Source organism: Gorilla gorilla, chromosome 19 (genome assembly GCF_029281585.2).
Source record: "Gorilla gorilla gorilla isolate KB3781 chromosome 19, NHGRI_mGorGor1-v2.1_pri, whole genome shotgun sequence".
Taxonomy (NCBI): Eukaryota; Metazoa; Chordata; class Mammalia; order Primates; family Hominidae; genus Gorilla; species Gorilla gorilla.
Genome location: NC_073243.2, coordinates 27083008 through 27097825, shown reverse-complemented (window position 1 = coordinate 27097825; position 14818 = coordinate 27083008). Strand labels below are relative to the sequence as shown.

At 43.4% G+C, this 14818-nt stretch overlaps 1 protein-coding gene across 1 annotated transcript in view; it reads right to left on the bottom strand.

The window, feature by feature from the left end:
* The window catches only part of DNAH9 (dynein axonemal heavy chain 9), a 372401-nt gene that overhangs the window by 163188 nt on the left and 194395 nt on the right, over positions 1-14818 (bottom strand). Inside the window, exons 42-43 of the mRNA XM_031003344.3 lie at positions 12859-13020; positions 8746-8942 (exon numbers count right to left, since the gene is read on the bottom strand). Of these exons, the coding sequence (XP_030859204.3) occupies positions 8746-8942; positions 12859-13020 (359 nt within the window). The remainder of the gene's footprint in view (positions 1-8745; positions 8943-12858; positions 13021-14818) is intronic.

The window sequence follows — 14818 nt, the reverse complement described above, 5'->3', positions numbered from 1 at the left end:
CCCTAAGCCATTAAAAATTCAGCTAAACCAGACTTTTGATGGTAGAATGGTATTGTGTAGAATACCAACATTGTGTTGGTAATAAGGATAGAATAAATTGCCTGTCTGTAATAGCCTGCTCTTGGATATGTATGTTGCTTCCAACATTTTCCATTTATAAATAACACTGTATATATTTTTTAAGTTTATATCTCTGATTATATCCTCAGGATAAGTTCTAGAAGTAAAACTGTTGAGCCAAACAGTAAGACAGTCTTTAGAGACTGCCGCGCAGAATGACGGCACCAATGTGTACTTTTCCTGGGTAGAATTGATCAAAAGGTGGATCTGCTATATTGGAGGATTTGAATATACTGGACGTGTTAGTTGAATTAGGATGTGTTAAGTCAGCAAATTCAGGGCTACGTAACACAGTGATCAAGCTGCTTTAGAGAAATGTTTTTGGAAGAAGAGACAACAGGTATTGGTGATTTGGGGACCAAAAGAGTGTGAGAATAGGAACTCGGGCTGGGAGCGGTGGCTCACGTCTGTAATCCCAGCACTTTGGGAGGCTGAGGCGGGAGGATCACCTGAGGGCAGGAGTTTGAGACTAGCCTGGGAAACATGGTGAAACCCCATCTGGAGAGGGTTCAAGATTTCAGTCTGGATGCGTGAAACATTTGTAGCAATAAAAAGCTCTTTGGGGCCCAGGTGCGGTGGCTCATGCCTGTAATCCCAGCACTTTGGGAAGCCAAGGTGGGGGGATCACCTGAGGTTAGGAGTTCGAGACCAGCCTGGCCAACATGGTGAAACCCTGTGTCCACAAAAACACAAAAATTAGCAGGCGTGGTGGCGAGTGCTTGTAATCCCACCTGCTAGGGCAGCTGAGGCAGGAGTATCTCTTGATCATAGGAGGCGGAGGTTACAGGTTACAGTGAGCCAAGATCACTCCACTGCACTCCAGTCTGGATGATAGAGAGAGACTCCATCTCAAAAAAAAAAAAAAAAAAAAAAAAAAAAAGAACTCGGGTAAAGTTTGGCCAAATAGAGTAGAGGATACGTTTGAGATTGAATTGCATGGGCTACAATCCTGTGCTCCTGTCTGTGTTAATGATGTTATAATTAGAAATGCCATGTTCAAATTAAGTAGGGTGGAGCAACATAAGTTCTAGCTAGCTCCAGTTTGGAAGAAACTCTGGACACGGGTTTTGGTGGGTGGGGTTCAACGCATGAACAACATGCGAGTGTATATAAAGTTACAGAACTCGTGTTGAGCCTCTGTGGTTTGAAGTTTCTTATTTCTGCAAATTTCTTGTATGTACTGATGACTTGTTCACAATTAACATAAATAAACTAAACGTTTGTGGTTCCTCATAGCCCCATGTCTCCTGTGGGGTGCGCGTGCTGCTCTGAAATCTTGCTAGCAGTGTGTAGGAGTCTGGCCCCCAACCCTTGTTGACACTGAATCTTACATCTAATTTTTTTTTTTTTTTTTTTTGAGACAGAGCCTTGCTTTCTCGCCCAGGCTGGAGTGTAATGGTGGGATCTCAGCTCACTGTAACCTCTACTTCCCAGGTTCAAGGAATTCTCCTGCTTCAGCCTCCCGAGTAGCAAGTAGCGGAGATTACATTTGCATGCCACCACTCCTGGCCCCTAAAGAACTTTTTTTTTTTTTTTTTTTTTGAGACAGAGTCTTGCTCTGTCGTCCAGGCTGGAGTACAGTGGCGCGATCTCGGCTCACTGCAAGCTCCACCTTCTGGGTTCACGCCATTCCCCTTCCTCAGCCTCCTGAGTAGCTGGGACTACAGGTGCCTGCCACCACGCCCGGCTAATTTTTTATATTTTTAGTAGAGATGGGGTTTCACCAGGTTAGCCAGGATGGTCTCGATCTCCTGACCTTGTGATCCACCCGCCAGGCCTCCCTCCCTGGGATTACAGGCGTGAGCCACCGCACCTGGCCAATCTTTGCCAATTTAATGGTGGAAAAATTACTGTTTTTATTTTTATTTGGTTTCTAGGGAATTGAACATTTTTAAATGTTTATGAAGCATTTTATTATTTTTGTTTTGTAAACTTTCTGTTCATGCCCATTGCCTGCTTTTCAATTGAAGTGTTTCTCTCAATTTGTGGAACCTTTTTATGTATGTTTTCAATTATCCTCCAATTTCTCACCTTTATCTTCCAGTTTTTTAGAGATGTTTCAGATATACAAATATTTTTAGGTCTTAAAGTTGGATGTGGTTAACTACTAAATTTTATGTAGTTAAAATGTTTTGACTTAAATATTCAGGAGTTATTTGACCTACATTCAGTAATTTTATGATTTTACTTTTCCACTTTAATTATTTAATTGTGAAACTTATACTGTCTTATATCAGATAGATTTACACTTCTCTTGCTTTCCTATGAAACTGTAATTTTTAGATGTCTGAAGAGTACATATACTCATTTTGTATTCTCTGCAGTGATAGCACATTGAAGGTATCTAATACATTTTTGTTAAATTTAAACAGAACAACCCATGCCTTATACGAGCTCCACATTTGGGGTGATGTACGCAATGATTCATTATGCTGGGTGCAAGGGGTTATCTGCTTTGTGTCTGCATGAGATGGTGCCTGATGAAGGGAGAAGCCATGGTGCTAAGATACCCAGGCCCTCTCTCCTGATTCAGAAAAGTTGGGGCAGGAAAGGATTAGTGGAGGAAAGAGAGAGGCAGGCATGGAGGAGGAGTCAGAGGAGTTGGAGTCCAGCTGGGTTCTCTGGGTCACCCAACCCCCCAGCCCTATTCTGAAGGCCTGAACTCAGCTTAGCATGGCCCATGCCACTCAATATCTCAATGGGAAATGCATCGTTTGTGATGAAGTTTCCAGAGAAGTGTGGTTAAGTCTGCAACTGTCAGCACCGGACTCCAGCTGGGGATTCATTACCAACCTCTGATGAGGGCAGAGAACTCTGCATTTAAATTACAAAATTTAAAAAGAAGATCAATATTCTAAAGTGCTCCTGGGACAGAAAACCAAGGCAGTCTAAGTTAAGTCCATTACTGAATTTCTGAGAGATCAAAAACAAAAGCTGAAGATGCACCACTGCACAGCTGGAGGAAGTTGATTTATTGGACTAGACACGCATGTGCGTGTGTGCGAGCGCACACACACACACACGCACCCCTAGAGAATGGGTAAGATTCTCAGGACACAAAAGAAGTACATCTGAGGGTTTGTCGTTGTTGTTGTTAATGATTGCTAAGTGATTCTAAGAGAAGAAAATATATGTGGGAGTGAAAAACAAAGAGACAGAAAAAGATGAATGGAGATGATGCCACAAGCGGGGGAAAAGATCTGGTTTAAAGCTTGAAGAAAAAGCAGAACAAGAATCTGCTGAAGTGGTGACGAAAGTCAGTAGAAAAGTGGTACTACTAAGGAAATAAGGCAATAGCACAAAGAAAAAAGACTTTAATATTTACTGACTGCAAAGCACTTTGCATAGATAGCAACAACCCTGCGATGCAGGCATTCTTAGTATCCTGATTTCCCAGGTGAGGATATTTAGGCTTGGGGGTTAAGCATCCTTCCCAAAGCATCCCAACCAATCTGTGGCAGAACAAGGATTTGAACTTTGGTTTGGTTTTTGTCCATAACCACTACACAGTGCTCTGTTACTGAGTTCAGCATCAAAGCTGCAGAAAGGGAGAGCAGCAAAGCTGGGGAAGGGTGTAGGGGACTCTAACAAAAAAGATGATGAGAGCTCGAGTGGTGAGAACAAACAGCTGGATGGAGTTATTATAAAAATAGGTTCTCGCCTTGGATCCCTGGACCTGTGAGTTCCTGGGAGGGCACACACAGTCTCCTTCCTCGTCTGCTCTGTCCTACTCCCACTTTTTTTTTTTTTTTTTTGTCCGTGTGTTTTCTTGAGATGGAGTTTCACTCTTGTTGCTCAGGCTGGAATGCAGCGGCACGATCTTGGCTCCCTGCAACTTCCACCTCCTGGGTTCAAGTGATTCTCCTGCTTCAGCCTCCTGAGTAGCTGGGATTACAGGTGCCCGCCATCATGCCTGGCTAAGTTTTTTGGTATTTTTAGTAGAGATGGGGTTTCACCGTGTTGGTCAGGCTAGTCTCAAACTCCTGAACTCAGGTGATCCATCCCGCCTTGGTCTCCCAGAGTGCTGGGATTACAGGTGTGAGCCACCGTGCCCACCCTACTCCCACTTTGCGTCTCAGAAGGTGGTACCTTTCTGGAGTGCTGTGTGTGTAGCGATGTGAGGCCATAGAGTCTTCCCACACTCTTAGGTTATCTGTGTTTCTCCCTTTACTGCCTGGTATCCTTTTTCTGATCTAAGAAGGGGAATCCTTCTGCTTTATTGGTTGGTAGAGGCAGCAACGAGAGGTCCATGAGCCCCAGGGAAGGGAGGGAATGGCAGAGCGAGGATAAAGTAATGGGTGGTTGATGTCTTTAAACAAATGTATGGGAAATTATACAACTAAATACATTTTATTCTTCAGAATTGTCCCCTTCCAGGCAGTTCATTTTCCCCGTTATTTTGCCATTGCTAAATGAGGCTCAGGCTTCTCTTTAGATACTAACTTCAGAGTTTGTTTATAAGCCTATGGAAGAAAGCCAGTGTTTGTAGCCAGTACTTATTATTTTTTTTTTCTAAAAACAATATTAGTTAGATCACCCATGCTGGAAGCCACATTGATGGAATCACTTACAATTCTTTCAAATTAAATTCGCCCTTAAAGGACAAAGACTTGCCTCAATTCCAAGACTATGACAGACATACTGGTGGCTCTTCAGGAGAAGAGAGAATACTCACTGGAGCTTCATAAAGTTGAATTTTTTTTTTTCTTTTTTGAGATGGAGTTTCACTCTTGTTGCCCAGGCTGGAGTGCAATGGCACAACCTTGGCTCACTGCAACCGCCGCCTCCCGGGTTCAAGCGATTCTCCTGCCTCAGCCTCCCGAGTAGCTGGGATTTCAGGTGCATGCTGCCACCATGCCCAGCTAATTTGTATTTTTAGTAGAGACGGGGTTTCACCATGTTGGTCAGGCTGGCCTCAAACTCCTGACCTCAGGTGATCCACCCGCATCGGCCTCCCAAAGTGCTGGGATTACAGGCATGAGCCACCGTGCCCAGCAGGTTGAACTTTTAATGCCTCATTTCCTGAACCCTACTATGCACTAGGCATTGTCTAAGATACTAAGGTTTCAGCAGTGAGCAAGACAGTCTGTGTGCTCAAGGAGCTCACATCAGATTAGGGGGATACAAAAAAATATTTGAAGAAGCTTCATAGGATGATGGTAGAGAGCACAGACTCTGGAGCCAGATTGCACTATTGCAAGTTCTACCTATTTATGAGGAGTGTGACCTTAGGCAACTTCTCTCCTCTCAGTCTCAGTTTCCTCATTTATAATATCGAGACAATAACAAAACTTTACTTCTTCAGGGTTTTTGTGAAAACTAAATGCAATGATATATGCAAAGCACTATGCACAAGGCACATAGAGAGTTCTATGTTGAGCTACATGTCGTTTTAAATGCTACCCTCTCAGGGAGGCCTTCCTGATGACCCTAGTTATAATTAGGATCACCCTCAGTCCTCTCTACTCCCCTTCCCTCTCTGTTTTTCTCTGCACGATTTAGTCTCATATAACATGCTAAGCAGTTTTACTGAGCACCTGCTAGGTTCCACACAGTGTCCTAGAGGTTAGGATCCCGGCACTTATACTAAGATTATCTAATCAATAAATATATGTTGGATGAGTGGATGATGTAAACAGACAGAGGTTAATCATTGACCACAGGGGCGTCATGTAATATAGGTGAGGACTTAGCAGTGACAACTGACTTCAGCAAGACGTGTGGTCACCTCACTACAGAGGTGACAATGATAAGCACTGCCTTGTTCAAGGGCTAAGAAGTGGGCAGAGAAGGAAATCAGAAGTGAGAAAGTAAGACAAAGATGGGCAACGTCTTGGATGAGTGTCGCTGTGGATAGGAGTGGAGAAATGGGGGTAGTAGATGGAAAGGAATGTAAGAGGCAAGGAATAGTTTATTATTTTTTGATAAATGATAACATAGCATGTTTGTATGCTGATGCATATAATCCAGAAATTAATGATGGGGTAAGATAAAAGAGGGGAGAGAGAAAATAGGAGAGGGAGAAGGAGAGAGAGAGAGAGGAGATAATTACAGTGAGAGGTGAAGTCACCGAGAAGGTGAGAGGAGGTGGGATCCAGGGCGCAGGTGTAGGGACTAGACTTAGGTAGGGACAGGGCTGTTCATGAACTGAAGTTGTAGGGAAGGCAGGACTTGTGGGAGGGATGCAGGGATACACATACGCTGTTAGATTTGATGACGGGAAGATGTGAGATTCTCTTCTTGTCACTTTCATTATCCCAGTGAAATAAGAGATGTTCTTATTAACTGGGAATAAGGCACTGGGAGTTTGAAAAGAGAAGGAAAATGTGTAATGCAGTTATCACGGGATGGTGAAAGAAGCAACATGCTTAGGGTAGAGGAGGACAATTTCTAGCAATGTTGAGACCTGTTTGATATTTATGGATGCAGATCTGGAGCAAAAACAATCAACATCGTGGGCTATTTTTCCTCAACACTATCTAGCTGCTTAGGGGCACGGGTAGAGTAAGAAGATAGCGGGGGCTGGGCGCATTGGCTCAGGCCTGTAATCCCAGCACTTTGGGAGGCCAAGGCGGGTGGATCACCTTAGGTCAGGAGTTTGAGACCAGCCTGGCCAACATCGTTTAACCCTGTCTCTATTAAAAACACAAAAAATTAGCCAGGCCTGGTGGTGGGCACCTGTAATCCCAGCTACTTCAGAGGCTGAGGCAGGAGAACGGCTTGAACCTGGGAGGTGGAGGCTGCAGTGAGCTGAGATCACACCACTGCACTTCAGCCTGGGTGACAGAGTGAGACTCCCTCTCAAAACAAACAAACAAAAAAGACAGTGCGGTCTAGCCCGAGTGAGATTTTGTGGATACAATGACAAGAAAGTTAGGCGAGCTGGCACTGGGGTGATGGGGTCTACGGTGGTTAAAAAGGAAAGTAAGGAGAATCGCTTGAACCCAGGAGGCAGAGTTTGCAAGGAGCTGAGATCACGCCACTGCACGCCCAGCTTGGGCGACAGAGTGAGACTCCGTCTCAAAAAGCAATAAAATAAAATAAAATAAAATAAAATAAAATAAAATAAAATAAAATAAAATTTTAAAAAAGGGAAAGTAAAGACATGGTAGGGGGAGAGATAACGGAGTCTGGGGAAGTAGTTGGTCCAACGAATGAAGTCTTGAAGTTGAATGAAAGACCAGAGCAGGTAAGTGGGAGGGTGGCAGGTACAGGTCAGAAAGTGGGATGTTTGAAGTTGGGATTTTGAAGGTGGGTTCCTGTGATAGGAACATGAGAGTGAGAACTGAGGTGGGCTAGAAGAAAAGACCATGGGAGCCAAGCAAGCCAAGGAACAGAAAGAATTATTAGCTAGATGCCAAGAGTGAGTCGAGACATGGGTGAGGAGGAAGGGTGCCCAGGGACTAAGGCCATTAGCGGATGATGGGGAGTGATTGACCGTCAGCAGATAACAGTGACAAGGAGGAAGAATGAGTAGGAAAGGCAGGTGACTTGTGTTCAAAAGAACTGGGGTTTTGAAGGGTAAGAGAAGAAAGGACTTAAATGTGTCATTGGGGTGGGGGACTGGGGGTAAGGAGGTTACTTACTCCTCTCTAGGCCCTGGGGCACATAGAATGGGGAAGAAAAAACAGCTTTCCTCCACTCACGGGTCAGTCAGGTATCAGTTAGAATTTGGCAGTAAAGGGAAAGTTCAAAGAAGTTGAAATGAAGCAGATATTGTTGCTAAGACCGTGAGTACCCTGGGGGAAGGTGGAAGGATTTTGGAGGGCAGTGAGCGCTGGCAATGGGTCTCAGATTGGGAAATGTAAGAAGCAGGGTAGGGATGGTGTTGGTGTGAGGCTAGACTGTCTTGGAGGCTTGGTTATTACTTTCAGTGATTCACTGGATGGCAAAAACACTAAAAGGATATTTAATTTTTGAAATATGTATGCACTTGAACACAAACCCTCTATCTCTCTCTCTCTCTTTTTTTTTTTTTTTTTTTTGAGGCAGAGTCTTGCTCTGTCGCCCAGGCTGGAGTGCAGTGGTGCCATCTTGGCTCACTGCAACCTGGGCCTCCCAGGTTCAAGTGATTCTCTTGCCTCAGCCTCTGGAGTAGCTGGGATGATAGGCGCGTGCCACCACGCCTGGCTAATTTTTTTGTATTTTTAGTAGAGATGGGGTTTCACCGTGTTAGCCAGGATGGTCTTGATCTCCTCACCTCGTGATCTGCCCGCCTCGGCCTCCAAAGTGCTGGGATTACAGGCACGAGTCATCCTGTCCAGCCTATCTCATTTTTTTAAATGGCCCTTGGACTAATAACAAGGTGGTGATGGAGGTCCTGAGCTGTTCTGGGTCCCATTTTATGATCTCAAGTCTGTTCTTGCTGTCACTGTGATTATGCCCGGGATAGCAAATGGCGGACCTGGAAATGAACCCATTCCTGCCTGAGCTCCGCACTGTGCTGCCCCCCTAGGGTCTGAGGCAGGAGCTGCAGCTGCTCTGCCAGCAGCCATCTTGACCTTTAAGGCAGAAGCCGGAGCTCCTTACCTGGCTTTACGGAAGTGACCTCAAATAGCCGAATGAGACCCCTGTCACTGGGAAGAGGAAGCAACTGAGGAAAAGGAAGAGGAGAAGCACACTTACACATGGCGCATGGCATCCTCAAAGAGAACTAGGTCCATCACTGTGTTGACTTCATTGTGGTTCTCCAAGGCCTCCACCAGAGTCTGGGTCAAAAGTTCCCAAGACTGTACAGGCATGTATTTGGGCTCCCCAATACCATTTGCAAAGTGACAATACAGGTTCGGGCTTTGGGTCTGCTCCACAGGGTCTTCAATATCCTGGTGATGAGACACAGGAATAAGGGCCCTCATTATTGACTTCTGGGGCTGGTTCCACAGAGCAGAGACACCTGATTTGCTGTGCACATTCCCTGGAAATTAGGCATCAGTGCTACTTCCAACATGCCCTTCTCTTGAGAAGCCCTTTTAAGTGGATGCTTAACATCTATCTACCAGCTCCATGAAGTCTCAGGTGATGTTTGTTATTCCTTAAGGACTGAGGATGGGAAGCGGGAGGTGGGATGGGGCCTCCTCACAAGCACGGTAAGAGAGTGCTTCTGTGAGAAGAATGGATGGGGATGGATGGGTGGATTTCTCTAAGTGGGGGCTCTTTCACCAGTATTGAATGAAGGGGATCGTGGCCCAATCACATCACTTTCTGCATGTACATTCCAACAGATCTAGGTCCTCAATCTGCAGCAAAGCCATCTAACATCTTTTCCTGTGAGATTATACAAGTATGTTGCCAGCCCTGACTTCATAGGTTCAGTCCAGAGGGCTTGGTTTCTGAAGAATGCGCTACTAGCCACCCTCAGGTGACTGGTTTATTTATGGTAATCTTAACGCATTTATGGTAGAACTCCCCACTTACAACACTTTCGGGCTGTGTGTCAAATCTCACCCATAGGAGAAATGTTACCATGTTGAATAAATACGGGCTGGTTATAGTATAGTATAACTCAATTCATTTGAAGGATAAGGAGTCTGCGTCTCTTCACCAATGTATCTCTAAGTACTGAAGAGAAAACCAATTTTTTAACTTTCATGTTAGTGGAGACAAAAAGGAACTACTTGCCTGTCAAAACCCAAATACCTGAGACTTGAGATAGAGGAAAGGTTGTCGAGGAGAAAAGTCCGAGAAAGAATAGGTTTTCTAAGACACAAATAGGAAGTTATGCCAGCATGAGCAGTTGTCCGCACCTGTCGTTTTTTCCTCCTAAAGTTCAGACTGGAAGACCTACCTGGGAAAGAGGTAACCAGTGTGTTATTTATCAGCAGGGACACGTCCCAGGGCATAAGTCACTGCAGGGTAAGCCTTGTAACCTATGGGACGAGATTCACCAAACCTAATATAGGGAAAGTGAGGAAGACAGTAACATCTATAGAGAAACCAGGGCTGCTGCCTGGGTGTAAGAAGAAAGGACTGGAAAGAGTTAAAAATAAAAAAGTTATTAGATTTTGAAGGTGATTTCAAAAACTATAGAAAATTTTTAAACTATTCTGGCTTTGCCAGACAATAACAAAAATGCTCAGACATTTGGATAAGATGTAAACGCAGTGCAGGAGGACTATTCTTGCTATTAGGAAAACACATGAGGATGGAGGATGTAATGTGGGAAGACATTTACCCTGTTTGAGAATGGGCTAACGTCCTGGGAATCAGTTCTTATATTAGTCAATTGACACAAACCATCTAGCGGAGGAGGAACTAAAGTGCAGTTTTGAAAAGGCTGGTTTACAAAGACTCTTTGAGGAACAAAACAAGTCTTCGATTTTATGATCAGAGCCATGCTGTGTAGAAGGCAGAGAGAAAATCAACCAACTCAGTGAATCAAAGATTCCTTAATAGTGATGCCAAATCACACAGGGCCATGAATCAGAGAAGCTTAAGCTTTGAATAGTGGAAACAGGATTTTATCGCTTTGTTGGTGAAAATCTGGCAAGTTTTCCTTGACACCAATACCAAGAGATTTGGTGTGACCAAGGGTGCTTCAGGCTGGCATTTCAAATGTTGTTGGGGAAGGATAATGGCAATATTCATATATCTGGGTCTGTGATCAAAAGGCAGTGCTCTTCATACACAGACCCACACATGGAACTCTATTTGAGAGTTCAAGTGTTATTACTCTGAAGTGCTAGCTCAGACCGACTTGTAAAGACCATGAAGACTAATCTGCCAGGCCAACAATGAATACCTGAATTGGGTAACTCTACGATGCTCAGAGAAGGGCATCTAACATGAGGGTCTCAAACATCAGGCCCCAATAACAATGCTGAGAGAAGTGGGAGAATTTAGGACGGCTGGCTTAGTAAAAAGCAGAATAAAATAAGTGACTTAAAATGCTGTGTAAACATTCAAAAGGCTGTCACATAGGTTGGGATGGACTGTAGATATCTTCAGAGGTAGAGTCAAGATCTTACCAGGAAAAAAATACGGAGCTAAACCAAACAAGGTGAGTATGAGGACAACATAGCATACCTAAATACAAAATTTGAATATTTCTAATTTCCAGAGGGAACAGACAAGCAGTATGTGTGGAAAAGATGGGGCTTTGGTTAATAGAAGGCTCAGTGTTAACTGTGGGGTAATTTCAACACTAAGAAATAGAATACGCTCTCAGGTTGTGCTACTATATCAATGCCTCCCAAGGCATAATCCATGGGCCATTCATTATGTAAATTATTAATAGGTTTAATGAGAGGAAAGAATTTTAGGGTCCAATACATTTGGGGAATGATATGTGAATCAGAGTTATTCAAGATTTCAGAACTTTAATGTCTTTTATATATATATATTTTATTATACTTTAAGTTCTAGGGTACATGTGCACAACATGCAGGTTTGTTACATATGTATACATGTGCCATGTTGGTGTGCTGCACCTATTAACTCATCATTTACATTAGGTATATCTCCTAATGCTATCCCTTCTCCCTCCCCCCACCCCACAACAGGCCCCTGTGTGTGATGTTCCCCTTCCTGTGTCCAAGTGCAGAACGTTAATGCCTGAAATCCACTGTGAATTTCCAAGAGAGTCATATACAATGAAACATTTTCTCAACTCATTTCATGACAGAGACTCTTCTTCAAGAAGTATCTTGTAGTAAAACTACTTAGCAGGACACATTTTGGGAAACACAGTAACAAAACTATAGTCTTTAAGAAAAGGGGGAATGATGATCTTGGTTTTGGTCAGACCCCAGCTCGGTTGTGCAACGAAAAGTCAGGCATCACAATTTCAGAGGAGAGAACTGGTGAGAGAGCAATCAGGAGGATGTCAGAGTTCTTTAAGTTTGAAACCAATCCATGTCAGAAATGGTTAAAAGGATTCAGGCTATTTCGCCTGGAGAAGACTCAGGAAGAGTGAGATAAGTGGCATTAAAATATTTGAGAGTTTGTCATGTAGACCTGGGTAGTGGACAGAGAAATAACTTCTAGATTATTATTAGACCAAATTTTCAGTCCTTAAAATTATTTCAAATGTTCCAAATTTCAAAATTGCTCAGGCCGGGCTCAGTGGCTCACGCCTGTAATCCCAGCACTTTGGGAGGCTGAGGCGGGCGGATCACGAACTCAGGAGATCGACCTCGGTGAAACCCTTGGTGAAACCCTCGGTGAAACACAGTGAAACTCCGTCTCTACTAAAAATACAAAAAATTAGCCAGGTGTGGTGGCGGGTGCCTGTAGTCCCAGCTACTCGGGAGGCTGAGGCAGGAGAATGGCGTGAACCTGGGAGACGGAGCTTGCAGTGAGCCGAGATCGCGCCACTGCACTCCAGCCTGGGCAAAAGAGCAAGACTCTGTCTCAAAAAAAAAAAAAAAATTGCTCAAAATTTCCAGTTATTAGCAGCCCCAAAATGGCGGCCTTGGGAACAATGGGATGATGCATTTCAAGGATGCTAGAGCATCACTGGGGTAACCAATCTGAGAAATGCTGCTAGGGGACTAAGTACCATGTGGGGACTTGGATCAGATGATCTCTATGGACTTCTTCAACACTGGGATTCTGGGATTAATTTGCATCTATTCTTGCCCCAGCATTTTTTTACCTGGGCAAAATTATGACAGAATTTCCTTCCTCACCTAAACTCTGGCCTTTCCCCATTAAACAGTTAGATTTTATCATTTGGGTGATCATCTGTATAATTATCTTTTTTTTTTCAAATACAAAGAAAATCCATAGGGCAATACTCACATCAAAAGTTTTCTTGAGCACTTCTGTCTGGATTTTATCAAAAAGATCAAAGTCCTTTTCTTCTACCATCTTATCCCGATAAACTCGATTTGATTCATGCAGATAGAGCCTTATGAGATCCCATGTGGATTTCACACATTCCACAGAGGAGAAGAGAATGCCCTTCAAGGGGAACAGACACAAAAAAATAACGTTAATAACCATCCAGAGGTACAATAGCTAGGAAAACTTCCTGGAGCATTTTATCTAACCTGGGATTATGTCTAGGGCTTGTCTTGCTAAACAGATCATTCTAGTGGAGGGAACACTGAGAAGCTGAAAGGGAGCTTGTAAAGAAAGACCCAAGGGTTGCAGTTAGACAGACCTGACCTCAAATACTTGCACAACCACTATGTGACTTGAGACTTTGGGCAACCACTAAGCAACTGTGTGACTTTGGGCAAGGCATGTGACATCTCTGAGCCTTAGTTTGCTCACTTTTCAAAGTGGAATAAAAATACTGACTTTCTAAAGTTGTCTAAATAATTCCAATTAATATGCCTAAGGAAACAGGCATTGTTCATTTGACATACTCAATACATTGGAATTATTCTTTTGTGCTCATCATAAAAATAACAACTGCAACAGCTATAATTTATTGAAGCCAGTTATGTGGACTAGATGCTATTGAAGCCAGCATTGGACTAGATGCTTTGCCAGATGAAGCTCATTTAATACTCATGATGATCCCATGAAATAATTATTACTAAATCCATTTTGTATAATGTGAAGATTGGAATTCAGAGAGAAAACACGCCCCATTTCATAGAGTAAGTTGCCTTCCTAACTATAATGCCTGGAATTGTAACCACTCCATTTTGAATCACCCACAATGAGGGAAAAAGTGGTTTCTCTGCTATATTTCAATTCCACAGTGCCATTTTGAAAACTGATTCAGATAACAATTGACTATGTAAAATCAGAACTATATCAAAGGGCTAGAAGGGATATAGCTAACCTTGGCAGGTCAGCAATCTATTTATTTATCTCTAGTCAGTTCCCCTTCCTATGTGCCACAGGGTTGGTTTCAAATATTTATCATTCTTTTCAAATTTCTCTGTCATCTTTTTCTGTTACTATTAGCCAAAGTCCTAACCTTCTTTTATTTTACTGAAAGGTGGAGACCACCAATGTTAGAGCCCCTCAATAACCCCAACAAATTCTCTAAGTTCAAGCTCATCTATGTCTGTGCTTGTTCTCATTGCTTGCTTTCTTGTCTTAGAGGGAAAGGGATCATTTAATGGGTCTTTACTTAAATTCATAGAATAATGTGCAGATCCTTTAACATAGAATACAAGTCTGGTGACAATGTTACTACAATCTGCTTCCTCATGATCACTCTTTTCTTTTTGAGATGGAGTTTCGCTCTTGTTGCCCAGGCTGGAGTGCAATGGTGTGATCTTGGCTCACTGCAACCTCCGCCTCTCAGGTTCAAGCAATTCTCCTGCCTCAGCCTCCTGAGTAGCTGGGATTGCAGGCATGCACCACCATGCCTGGCTAGTTTTTAGTAGAGATGGGGTTTCTCCTTGTTGGTCAGGCTGGTCTTGAATTCCCAACCTCAGGTGATCCACCCACCTCGGCCCCCCAAAGTGCTGGGATTACAGGCATGAGCCACTGTGCCCAGCCCCTCATGATCACTTTTACCACTACTTCCCATAAAACCTAGATTCCAGTTTCACAAAATTCCTATTATGTTCTGATCCTGCAAACTTTTCTGTGTCTTCATGCCTTTTGCTTTGCTTGCCATACTCATATTTCAAGATCTAGCTCAATTGAAACCTCTTGTTGAAGTCGCCCAAGACACCTCTCTGTCCAGCGGCATTCCCTCCCATGTGCCTCACAGAGCCTTTATGTATACATCTGGATTATAGAAGAATTATTAGTTTCCCAAATTATTTTTAATATCATTTTTGTGACAGAG